We start from the raw sequence: 12,950 nt of genomic DNA, 5'->3' as shown, positions 1-12,950 counted from the left end.
AAATACTATGGGCTGTATTGTGCATACTGTGGTTACTGAATGGGGAGATAAAGAGCCATTGTATCAGGCAGTATGGACCCTTGATGTAGTTTTTTTGTTTTAGAGATAACAGTAAGGGTGTAACTCACAGGTAGCCAATTGCAATGTGTTTACTTGTTTGTGTCCAAGTGCAATCCCCTTTAAAAGGCCATGACAAAAGCTCTGCATCAGGGACTGTCCAGTTACTCTGCACTGACCTGAACCAACCATGACTTTCTCTGAAACTGAGAAGAAGGCCATCACCTCCATCTGGGCCAAGGTTGCTGGCCATGCTGATGACATTGGAGCAGAGGCTCTGGAAAGGTAACACCAACCTCTCTTTCTGTGTATATATGCTCATAATGAATATATCACAGTATATCTATCACAGTATATCATCTCCACATTAACATATAATATAGTTTACAATATAGTTCACTCATATTGTCATTACCACCAGTCTATTCACTATCCATCAATCCATGTAGCTTAGATATATATTGATCATAGTTTTATTTTTGTTTCAGGCTATTCTTGAGCTTTCCTCAAACCAAAACCTACTTCAGCCACTTTGACCTGGGCCACAACTCCAAGGATCTCCGTAGCCATGGAGGAAAGGTTCTGAATGCCATTGGAAGTGCTGCCCAGCACCTGAATGACCTTGACCATGCTCTGTCCAAGCTCAGTGACCTGCATGCCCAGAAACTCAGGGTTGACCCTGGCAACTTCAGAGTAAGTGATCCATTCAAAGTGTCTAAGCGTGAAATTTATCATAACTAGTAAAAAATGAGCAGTTGTCCATCACATTCAATAACAATTCCGCCATTTGGTTCCAAATGTTTTCTGAATTTTGGAATCTACTTGGCTGCTATGGGCAACTACTTCACTTTTCCATTGCAATTGTTTTGATAAATTTGCTCTGGGTTAATCTATAATGGAAACATATTAAGTTAAAGGGGCTGTCCAGGCTTTTGATATTTCGTTTATGTTTAGGATAGGTCATTAATGTCAGATCTGTCAGAGGCCTGACACCCAAAAACCACAAATCAGCTGTTCTCAGCAGTTGTCAAACTATACACAGCTCGTTAGCAGGCAGATCTGATTACTGTGCTGTGACTATAACGAGCTGTGCACATCACATGACTATAGATTGGATATCACATGACCGTAGACTAATTTTTATCCTGTGGAAGTAAGCAGAATGAATGATAGCAAGGAGAGATCTAGTAAACTGATCAGACATAACTAAAGAGACTTCATTAGAAAATTGTATAACTTTTTCATTAATTGGTCTGAATGTGGACAACTCCTTTAAAAATTAACACTTAAGAAGAACACTGTAGAATAGGTTTATAGTTTATGAAATGGTTAACATATAATGAAGCAGTTACATATGAATTTAATATCCATTTGCTGTTATCTTGTTTCCTAATGACAATCTCTTTCTCTTGTAGCTGCTGTCCCACGCCATTCAGGTGACTCTGGCCGTTCACTTCCCTCAGGAATTCAATGCTGTTGCTCAGGCTGCTTGGGACAAGTTCCTGGCTGCTGTGTCTTCTGTCCTGGTCTCCAAGTACAGATAAACTGGGGCTCAGTGTGATCTCTGTTTGTTAACAAGTCTTAACAAGTTCAATAAAGTTTATTGAATGACTGATGTCTGTCTATGTGAATTACTTTATTTGTGACATAGAGGACTGCACTTTCCATCTTCCTCAGCCTCCTGGGTACTGCATCCTAACTCAATCCTCTCCTCATTCTTCACATATGGGTTCCTCAGCGGACTGGGTGGGGGATTAGTAAAACTGGTGTTCTGTATGTGAGATGCATCTGAATTATTAGTCGGTTCTGGACTCTTAAAGGGGCTGTATCATTGGGAAAAGTAATTTTTAACTAAGCACATCATTGCATAGCCTTTAGAAATGCTATTTCGCACCTATCTTTTGTATGTAATTGGCCTCAGTCCGTTTTTATTCATATGCTAATGAGCTTCCAGCCAGCACAGGAAGTTCCCAGCAGCACTCCTTCCTGCTATTCTCTCCTATCTGTGTGTACAAACAGGAAGCAGGAAGTCATCCGTAGCAGCAGCCTGTGCTGTACACATACATAGGAAACAATAGGCAGAGGGTGCACAATGAGACTTCCGGCGTGCACCGAGAGGCTAATTAGCATATGAATAAAAACAGGCTCATTCAAAAACCACTGAGGCGATTTACATACAAAAGGTAGATGTGGAATAGACTTTCTAAAGGCTATGCAAGGATGTGTTTATCTAAAAATTACTTTTTCCAATGATAGAGCCCCTTTAATAAATCAGGCCAAACCCCGGGCATCACAATCTAAATCCACACCAGTCAGTAACTGGGGTATAATTCAGGTATAACTCACACCAGGCTTTTGACATGAATTATATTAACTTTGTCCTGGACCCAGCCTGCCTTGCTCCATACACTTTCATAAAAAGTGACATATATGACAATAGTATGTTGTATAACTATAATGTGCTTTGTAACATGGTGATAACAGCCAAGTAGCTTAGAGTACATGGTAGACCCCTTTAAAGTCTTGCCACAGCATCTCAAGTCAGGATTTGGGCTCAGCTTCTGAGATTCAGATTATTGTCCTTCTGCATAACTCAACTGTGCCTAAGTTTTAGGTCACATCACAGTCACAATAATGGGACATACTGAAAGCTTGCAGAGACACAGCAGACTATACGACTAAGAACTCCTCCATACGGGTGGGTTCACACTATCGTTGGATGTCCATTCTGATAGTGTCCATTTGAAAAACAAACAAAAATAGGGACACCTATCATAACAGACATTAACAGACACTAAAGCTAGGTTCACAGTAGCGCTGGGTCTCTGCCTGGGGATTACATTCCCCTAAATTTTATGTTACATCACAATATGACAGTTAAGACCATGTGGGTGATATGGAAAAAAAGGAGAGATACCCCCAAATGGAAATATTAATATTATAATAATAATAATAATAATAATAATAATAAAGGTGACCATCACTGCATAAGATTACAGGGCATTGAAAAGATCAGGCCATGAGTAAGAAGAAGCAACTGGCACATCCTCATCCTAAGGAAAGAGTCTCAATAGACATCTAGAAAGAGGATTTACTTGCAAAAGAAGTAAAATGGAATAAAAACCGATATAAATATGGTATTGTCATAATTGTAATGACCCACAGATGGAATGTTATTTTTAATGCACAGTAAATGCTAGAGATGAGCGAAGTTTTGAAAAATTCAGCAGCTTCTCTGGATTTCCCAAAAAGATTAGATTCTATTTTAATTAATTTGCGCTGAATCGCGTTAAAAAAACCAGCTATTTCCTAGCTGCAGAGATCCTGCATACGGGTGTAGAACACTGTGCCTTGCAGTAACACACATAGTGAGTCTGCTGTGGTAGTGAAATAATACAGTGAGTGGGTATGACACGCACATGACAGGCTTCCCTCTTAGGACTGCTGCACACTTCACTTATTTGGCCAGTTACGGGACCAAAACTGACCAACTAACTCAAGTGTGAACTCAGCCTTGCACGTTGATGTTAGTGACAGGTATAGAGAACCGTGCAGAGGGTCAAAATCCTACTGTAGCGTGAAAGAGCGCACTCCTTTGACGCCCTCGTCTGCTGATTCCATACAGATATCTATAGAACCTGTACTAGTAATTACATATAAAAGTAGAGCTCCCTGACAGAGTGAAGAGGGCGTCAAAGTGATATAGCGACATAATGTTGAGGTAGCAGCAGCATGAGTGTTAGGAGTAGGGCTGGAGCTTCCAAAACGCGGTGCAGAGGTTGCTGGCCCTCTCATCTCGCTGCTCCTGGTCCCCTTGTTGGGAGTAGGGCCAGAGCTTTCACAACGCTGCCACATCATCAACGCTGTGACACAATGTGGGCCCCGCCTAGAGATGGCTGTGGAGACCCACCTGGACAGGAAAGTGGATAGGGGATTAAATAATTGGCTGCTACCTATTGCAATAATTCAATAGGTAGCGACTAGAGATGAGCGAATAGTGAAATATTCTATATTCGTTTCGAATAGCCCCTCAATATTCGACTAATTGAAGAAATATCAAATCCCATTATAATCTATGGGGAAGAAATGCTCGTTTCAGGGGAAACCACAATTCGACTAAGGAGGGTCACCAAGTCCACTATGACACCTCAGCAAATGATGACAACACCTCTGGAATGCAACTGGGACAGCAGGGGAAGCATGTCTGGGGGCATCTAACATGCCCAAGTTACAGTTTTACCCCACTATCACAGACCATCAACTACACACTTTCCACACTCCATACAACCTCTATGGAAAGTGGAAAAATACCTGGAAACCTTCTTTCCTCCCCAATTGTATGGACAGAAACCCAAATTTTACGCTAATGAAACCTTAACGAGAATCCCTTTAAATAACATTGCCCATGACAACCACAGATGGAATAGGCAATGGAAAATCCATCAGTACCCACCCTGAACTGTCATTTTGGATGTGTGTGTGGGTGTGAGTAGTTCATCACAAGGCTGACAGACCCAACTCCAAATGCTGCAGCACAAGCAACCAGCAGTCAGACTAAGACTGTCCCTTCTTCAAGTAAGACACAAGATTCTTTGGAACTAGAACAGGAAAACCCAGTGATTGCCATTGCAGCAGTGCCTGGGCCATCTGTCAGAGCAGTTCATTCAACGATTGAATTGGAGAAAAATAAGAACATTTAATGTGATCGAGTCTTCATGCACATTAGTGGGCATGGACAACCTAACGTACAAGATCCTCATGCTGAGCTGGCCTCATTACTGAACAAGATAAACCAGAATAATCAGGGCTGGAAACAGCCATTAGATCTTATCGAAAGGAATCACCATTGGTTTGGAAAGAAGCCATCTAAACATTGCACCTTTAATTGAGTTGAGCATTGCACCAGCAGAATGTTAGGTCCTTTGGGTGAATTGAGCCTTGCACCAGCAGTGTTTTTGGCCCTTGGGGTGAGTTGAGCCTTGCACCAGCAGTGTTTTTGGCCCTTGGAGTGAGTGGAGCCTCTAACCAGCAGAGTTTGGGGGAATCAGGGTGGATTAAGCCTAGTAGGAGCAGAATTGTGCAATGCTTATGGTGGAGGAGGAGGAGGAGGAATTGTAGAGGTTGAGCACACACATAAAACTTCATGTCGTGGTGCTTGACACTGGTGGACATGAAAATGATGGGTCTATCTAGTGGCTGTTCATTTTGATGAAAGTCAGCCAGTCAGCACTGTCAGCTAACAGCCGGCTGCGCTTATCCGTGATGATACCACCAGCTGCACTGAAGACCCTTTCCGATAGCATGCTGGCGGCAGGGCAGGAAAGAACCTCCAAGGATTACTGCGTAAGTATCATTAATGCAATTGGGCCTCCCCTCTACTGGAATAAAAGTAGAGATATTATTTTTATACCGGGAGTCGAAGATTGCAAAAATCCAGTATTGGCTGCTCTCCAGGATTTTGACAATGCGTTTGTCACTTGAAAAGCACCCCAACATGAATTCAGCCATGTGTGCCAGAGTGTTACTTGGCATGACTTCGCTGCCCCCACCGGAATGGTCACTCTCTATTTCCTCCTCTTCCTCCTCCTCCATTTCGCACCATCCATGCTGCAGCAATGGGATGCACTGAACTTCCCCGCTAGCCTCCTGTGTGACAATGAGATCATCTGCCACTTCGTCATCCTCCTCCTCCTCCTTCTCTTCCTCCATTAATATACGCTGTGAAGCGGACAGGAGTGTGCACTGACTATTCTGCTGGGATGGTTCTGCTCCTGTGTGAATGAGGGATTCTCACATCACACACAGGAGCGGGATTGTGACACTAGTGCATCATCACAGATGACCCGCTTGGTGGACTCCTCAAAGACACGCAAGATCTGGTATAAGTCTGCCATCCATGGCCACTCATGGTGCAGAAACTGCGGGAGCTGACTCTGAGAATCCCTTGGGTTTCGGAGATGGTACACCATCAAGGGTTTCTGCTGCTCACACACTCTGCTCAACATGTGGTACATCTAGTTCCAGCGTGTGGGGACGTCGCACAACAGCCGGTGTTCTGGCAGATGGAGGCATTTCTGGAGTGTTTTGAGGCTAGCATCGGCTACTGTAGACTTGCGAAAGTGGGTGCACAAGTGCCACACTTTCACCAGTAACTGGGGTAAATTGGGGTACATTTTTAAAAACCGTTGCACCACTAAATTGAAAACGTGGGCCAGGCATTGAACGTGTTGGAGGTTGGCAAGCTCCAGAGCCGCTACCAGGCCGTTATCAGATACGACCATGCCTGGGCCCAGGTGCAGCGGCGAAAACCATATTGACGTCTCATCAAGGAGGGCATCCCTCACCTCGGAGGCAGTGTGCTGTCTGTCCCCCAAGCTCATGAGCTTCAGCACGGCCTGCTGACATCTCCCCACGCCAGTGCTGCAGCGTTTCCAGTAGGTAGCTGGGGTCGATGTGATGGCAGAGGCAGAGGAGGAGGAGGGTGGTGGTTCAGAGCCCCGGCCAGGAATGTTGAGCGGGGAGACGAGCTAGACCGCCCCAGTTTGTGACCGGTCCCAGCCTCAACTACATTCACCCAGTGTGCAGTCAGAAATACTGTATAGCATCCCTTTCCACATGCACTTGTCCACGCGTCGGTGGTCAAGTGGACCTTTGTGCAAAGCGCGGAACTTAGGGCCCACCTGATGTTGCGTGACACATGCTGGTGCAAGGAAGGGACGGCACACCGGGAGAAGTAGTGACGGCTAGAGATGGCCTAGCGAGGTACCGCACTTGCCATCAGGTCATGGAAGGTCTGAGTTTCCACAAACCGGAGCGGCAACATCTCCTGGGCCAGGAGTTTGGAGATGTGCGCGTTTAAGGGCTAGTTCCCCAGGGGGGCAAAGAGGCTGATTTTGATAGCGGATTTCACTTCAAAATACTCCCCTTTACAATAGTAATGTAGACTGCTATCTTTTTTTGCTAGTAGAAAAAAAGAAGCGACATGAGCTTTCTTCAGGAGTTTTCCGTTTGAAGAAAGCAATAGAAGTGAATGGGAGGCGAAAAACGCGCATTTTTTTCTGGTGTTTTTTGAAGCGTTTTTTTACAAAAAAACGCTACAAAAAAAAAGCTACAAAAAGCGCGGCAAGGTCCAAAAAAAGCTTCCTAATTAGGAAGCATTTTTTTCCGGTGCCAAAATAAGCCACACGTAATTTACGTGTGAACTAAGGCTTGTGCGTGTGGGTGAGTAGCGCTGTACTTTTGCCTGCGCTCAAACATCTGGGAGATGATGGGTTGCTGGAGGTATATAATGGAGGAGGTACAAAAATGCTAAACTTGAAGAATGCCAATTTTCCTCGGCTGAAGGATAACCTTATAGCCATAAACTGGGGCAGTATCCTTAAAGGGGCTATCCATTTTCTGCTATTAATGGCCTATAATTAGGGATTCATCTCAGACAAACTAAAATGGCCACCCGCAGTCATCTTCACACATGGGTGCCTCTGCAGGCAATGGGACAAAATTATTAGGAATGTGTTCCTCTTCCATGTTCTAGAACCACTTCTAGTTTTTACTTACAAACACTGATGCAAAATACCGACCAAACCCCAAGTGTGTGAAAGCGGTTGAATGTTGTATCCACATATTTGCATTTTGCAGATGAGTGATGTAAATGCTATTCATGGACAGCACCTCATCCTACTAATCTGAGTGATGAGCTGTCCATGGTGGGATAAAATCACATTTTTTCAAAATTTCATTTTCTGTAGTTTTTCTGTCTCCGGGTCCATAAAAAAAAAAAAACGATGACACATGGATGGTTTTTCAAACAGATCCATACATTTTTATTGATTGGATGCATTCATGATATATCACTTAAATTATATATATATATATATATATATATATATATATATATATATATATATATATATATATATATATATGTATATATATATATATATTTATGTTAAGTTTTTCAGACCATGAAAAAAAATCTAACTGAAAACATTGACATGGATGGGTAGAAATGTGTACAGTATACATACGTGAAATGGGGGGAGGGGAGGAATATAGTGTGGTCATTTTTTCATATGTATTTGCAGGAGGAAAATTTGCAGCATTTATAGTAGTCTCACAATGGATGAGATGGAAATAAATCTCAAGGAATACATTTCCAATATACTTTTTATTTATTGCATTTTTGATATCACAATATCTAATTTATGTGAGTTTAGAAAAATAAATTGAATTAATATCAATATTATTAAGGACATGTTATTGGACTTTCAAGAAAAGCAAATATACAGTACACTGGTCTAAGACTGCATCAAAAAAATAGGTGCTAAGTGCTGAATTGTGCATATTCTGCTTGCTGTATGGGTAGATAAAGAGATATGCCCTTATATCAGGCAGTATGGATCCTTGACTTTTTCTTTTTTTGTTTTAGAGATAAACAGTCAGGGTGTGACTCTCAGGTCGCCAATGGCAATGCATTTTCTTATTGTTCTCCAAGTGTAGTTCCCTTTATAAGGGTCTAACAAAAGCTCTGCATCAGGGACTGACCAGTTACTCTGCACTGACCTGAACCAACCATGACTTTCTCTGAAGCTGAGAAGGCAGCCATCACCTCCATCTGGGCCAAGGTTGCTGGCCATGCTGATGACATTGGAGCTGAGGCTCTGGAAAGGTAATACAAACCTATATTTCTTTGTTTAGATGCTCATAATGAATATATCACAGTATATAATCTCCACATTAACACACAATGCACTATTAAATAGCTGTCCTAGAAATGACTAGATTTGTATCATATTTCTACTATCATCAGTCCATCCACTATCCTTTGATTTGTGTTCATTAATAATATATTATGCATGTGCACACACACAGACATTTATGTGAAATATATATATAGCTGTATTTATGTATTTAATGGATTTTTTTTTCCTTTCCTGCAGACTCTTCCTGAGCTTCCCTCAAACCAAAACCTACTTCAGCCACTTTGACCTGAGCCACAACTCCAAGGATCTCCGTAACCATGGAGGAAAGGTTGTGAATGCCATTGGTAATGCTGCCCAGCACCTGAATGACATTGACCATGCTCTGTCCACCCTCAGCGACCTGCATGCCCAGAAACTCAGGGTTGACCCTGGCAACTTCAGAGTAAGTGATATATTCAAAGCGTAAGGGGGAAGATTTATCATAATTAGGAAAAAGTGAGCAGTTGTGCATAGCAAGTGCAACCAATAAGATTTCTGTTTTCTTTCTCCTTCCATTGCACTCATTTTTCGAAAATAAAATTAATATGTAACAAGAAACTATAGATAGTAAATTACTGTGTAATCAACAAACTGTTATTTTACAAGAAAATACTTAAGTACAATATTTCTATAGTTTCATGAATAGTCCGTATTTACTATAATGAAGCAGTTACATATGAGCTTAATATCCATTTGCAGTTATCTTGATTCCTAATGACAATCTCTTTCTCTTGTAGCTGCTGTCCCACGCCATTCAGGTGACTCTGGCTGTTCACTTCCCTCAGGAATTCAATGCTACTGCTCAGGCTGCTTGGGACAAGTTTCTGGCTACTGTGTCCTGTGTCCTGGTCTCTAAGTACAGATAAACTGGGTTTCAATGTGATCAATGGTTGTTAGCATGTCTTACTTCAATAAAGTTGGTTGAAAAGTTTAAAGTTGTCTGGGTTGATCATTTGGCATTGCATATATACAGTAAATGTACACAATTAAATAAATACATATATACAGAATATATATATATATATATATATATATATATATATATTTATACACGCAGCATTTGCTCTCCTCATTCCTTCTTTGCTGGGTGCCTTTACAGCCAATATGCTGACATCGGTGCCAGTGTCAGGATGTTGTGTGATGGCAACCACAAATGAAAAGTGCAAACAAAAAGTTTTTTGGAGCTCACCACACTTGATCCTGTGTCCAATTCAGGGTGCACGATAGACTTTTGGACCGAAAAAGCCAGGAGATAGAGGCAAACAAAATAGAGAAATCGGCATCACTTCCGAGGACAGTGAAAAAATTTTTTTTTTCTATTTTTTTGCCTCTATCTCCTGGCTTTTTCGGTCCAAAAGTCTATCGTGCACCCCGAATTGGACACAGGATCAAGTGTGGTGAGCTCCAAAAACCTTTTTGTTTGCACTTTCAGTATTGGACCTTTGTGTAGCTACCATATATCCTATGTGAATATAAATTTATATAACTTTTTCATATATGGTTACAAGACTTATATATTGGAAGTATCACTTGGCATAAAGTTAGTCACAATGCAAGACAATAGTAGATCTGGCAAAATCGCTTCCATCTTTGGTCTTTGTGTGAACACCACCAAAGAAGAATATACTTCTGCTAGAGAACTGTTGTTGCAAAAAGAAAAATCTATGATACATGAAGTAAAATTATTTTGGGATCATGCCACATTACAACAATATATTAAAAAACAAATGATCCCTAGAGGTTTACGTCTTCGCAAATTGCCTACTTTTTCATATAGTGATGAATTTATTGAAACTTGGCACAGAATTCTATCGGATTGCTCCATTAAACTTATGGAACTCATTGTTCAGCATGAACAAATTAAACTAGTTAAAGTACAAGAAGAAATCAATGACATTCAGAAAAAATTGGATGCTTTAAAACTATCTGATTCCCTTTTGGAATGGAACAACAATATCCAAAAAAAAGTGGAAACAGTTGAACAAAAAATTATGGAAATTAAAAAGAAAAAATTTAATAGAGACTCTGATGATTATGCTTCTGGACAAATTTATAAACGATCATCTGATTTTCAACATCATCATCCGAAATCTATTTTAAAGAACCAATATAAAGGGGGTGCACGACGAAAATCTAATAGAAGAGTTTCCTTTAATTCCTCTGAAAATATGGAATCATCTTTTTCTACTTACCGCACTGACTCTTCCTCTGAAGGCTTCAATACATCGCATGACTCTAATACTCTTTCCTCCAATAAGAGAAAATTCTCTCCGTCAAAAAACGGGGGAGAAGAATTGGAAGACGACATAGAAAGAGTACCCAAAAGATCAGTAAAACCGCATTATATGATGAGACGAAGACAATAACACCTTCTGAACATGAATCTAGCGTGGTTAATTTATCATCTTTTCCTTTGAATTCATACCAAATTAATCTTTTAAACAAAGGTATGAACTTTGTACCCACAGCAGGGTTCGATATGTTCCAAACGTTATTGGACATTAACAAGTTCATGCGTATCCTTACTGTTAAAAAACATTTTTTTAAGGATGACACTAGTGACGAATTTACCGAAAATGCTAACTATTGTTCTATAAAAACTTCTGAAAGGGTCAATATAGAATCATCTTTGGATCTTAAATTCAAAGAACATCTAGCTTTGAATGTTTTGTCGGAATTGGAATATCAAAATAGCACTCCTGAAAGAGAGGTGGATTCTATTAGGGTTTCTACTTGCAATCCATCTTTCTATCCCATTAATTCTAGAGGAAATAGTTTTTCTGCTTTCCAACATAAGGTTGAACAAGAACTTTTATTGTTAGAAGAAACATCTAAAAAATCTAAAAATAAAAAATTCAATCTTACATATAAAGAACGTTTAGCCCTTAAAGAACTACAAAATCACAAAGAAATCATTATAAAAAAAGCTGATAAGGGAGGGAAGGTGGTGGTGTTAGATAGAAATGACTATAGAAATAGTTGTTTGGAAATCTTAGATGATCCCAACACATACCAACGCTTAAATAGTGATCCCACAAATTCTTATTCATTAATACTAGAAAATTTAATAATTGAGGGAGTAGCTCTGGGAGTTTTTTCAGAAAATGAATCCAAATATTTGACTAATTCCAACCCTAGCATCCCAATAATGTACGGTCTCCCCAAAATTCACAAAAATATAACCCCGCCACCACTCCGTCCCATCATTGCCAGCAATAATTCTTTAAATGAAAATCTAGCTATTTGGCTGGATAGCATTCTACAGCCCTTTGTCTTCCGGTTACCTGGCTTTATCAAAGACAGCAAAGAGATTGCCAGGTGCTTTGATGACTTTGCATGGCAAGCCAATAACACTTGGATCACGTGTGATGTCACTGCTTTGTATCCTAGCATTCCGCATGACCGAGCCATCGAAGCATTGGCACATCACTTATATAAATATGGCAACTTTGTAGAACCAGTGTGCGAATATATCCTTTCTGTTACTAGGTATCTTTTGAAACATAATTTTTTTATGTTTGACAATGTGTTTTTCTTGCAGATTTGTGGGGCGCCTATGGGCGCCCCTTTTTCTCCTTCCTTAGCGTGCCTTTATATGGCATTTTGGGAGGAACGTTATGTTTTCACCATTTTCAACCCTTTTCATTCTTACTTGTTCTGGTATGGGCGCTACATCGATGACATACTCATAGTATGGTCTGGTGATGTAGCGCCCATACCAGAATTTATTATTTATTTGAATGATAACGAATTTAATTTAAAATTTACTTTCAATTATAGTTCTGTTTCTGTTAATTTTCTCGATGTTACCTTAAGAGGGGATGTGAACATGGGTAAAGTTGTCACTAAACTGTTCCGCAAAGAATCTGCAGGAAACACCATACTAAGAAGAGATAGCTGTCATCCCCCACATACTACTAAAGCTATTCCAGTGGGAGAACTGGTGAGAGCTAAAAGATCTTGCTCTAAAACAGAAGACTATAGGGCTGTTGTTAGTGATACTTTTGATAGACTGAAACACAGAAATTATCCCAATTGGATACTTAAAAGAGCCGATGACCTGGTGACTAAAAGGGAACGGTGTTCTCTGTTGGAGGATCCCTCCCCTAAAAATATCTCTCATAAACCCAACATAGTTTTTTCTACACCGTA

At 40.5% G+C, this 12,950-nt stretch overlaps 2 protein-coding genes across 2 annotated transcripts; both read left to right on the top strand.

The window, feature by feature from the left end:
* The first annotated feature begins 197 nt into the window (after positions 1-197).
* On the top strand, positions 198-1,613 carry LOC142217669 (hemoglobin subunit alpha-5-like). The gene is made up of 3 exons (XM_075286003.1): positions 198-342; positions 546-750; positions 1,473-1,613. The coding sequence occupies exons 1-3, from the start codon at positions 248-250 to the stop codon at positions 1,599-1,601; spliced, it is 429 nt and encodes a 142-aa protein (XP_075142104.1). The 5' UTR covers positions 198-247; the 3' UTR covers positions 1,602-1,613.
* A 6,972-nt stretch (positions 1,614-8,585) lies between these two features.
* On the top strand, positions 8,586-9,705 carry LOC142217667 (hemoglobin subunit alpha-5-like). The gene is made up of 3 exons (XM_075286001.1): positions 8,586-8,725; positions 8,997-9,201; positions 9,536-9,705. Exons 1-3 carry the CDS (start codon positions 8,631-8,633, stop codon positions 9,662-9,664), a joined length of 429 nt encoding a protein of 142 aa, XP_075142102.1. The 5' UTR covers positions 8,586-8,630; the 3' UTR covers positions 9,665-9,705.
* Positions 9,706-12,950: the final 3,245 nt, after the last annotated feature.

The sequence above is a fragment of the Leptodactylus fuscus genome, chromosome 8 (assembly GCF_031893055.1).
Source record: "Leptodactylus fuscus isolate aLepFus1 chromosome 8, aLepFus1.hap2, whole genome shotgun sequence".
In the NCBI taxonomy this organism is placed as follows: domain Eukaryota; kingdom Metazoa; phylum Chordata; class Amphibia; order Anura; family Leptodactylidae; genus Leptodactylus; species Leptodactylus fuscus.
This window is presented reverse-complemented; position numbering and strand designations above follow the sequence as displayed.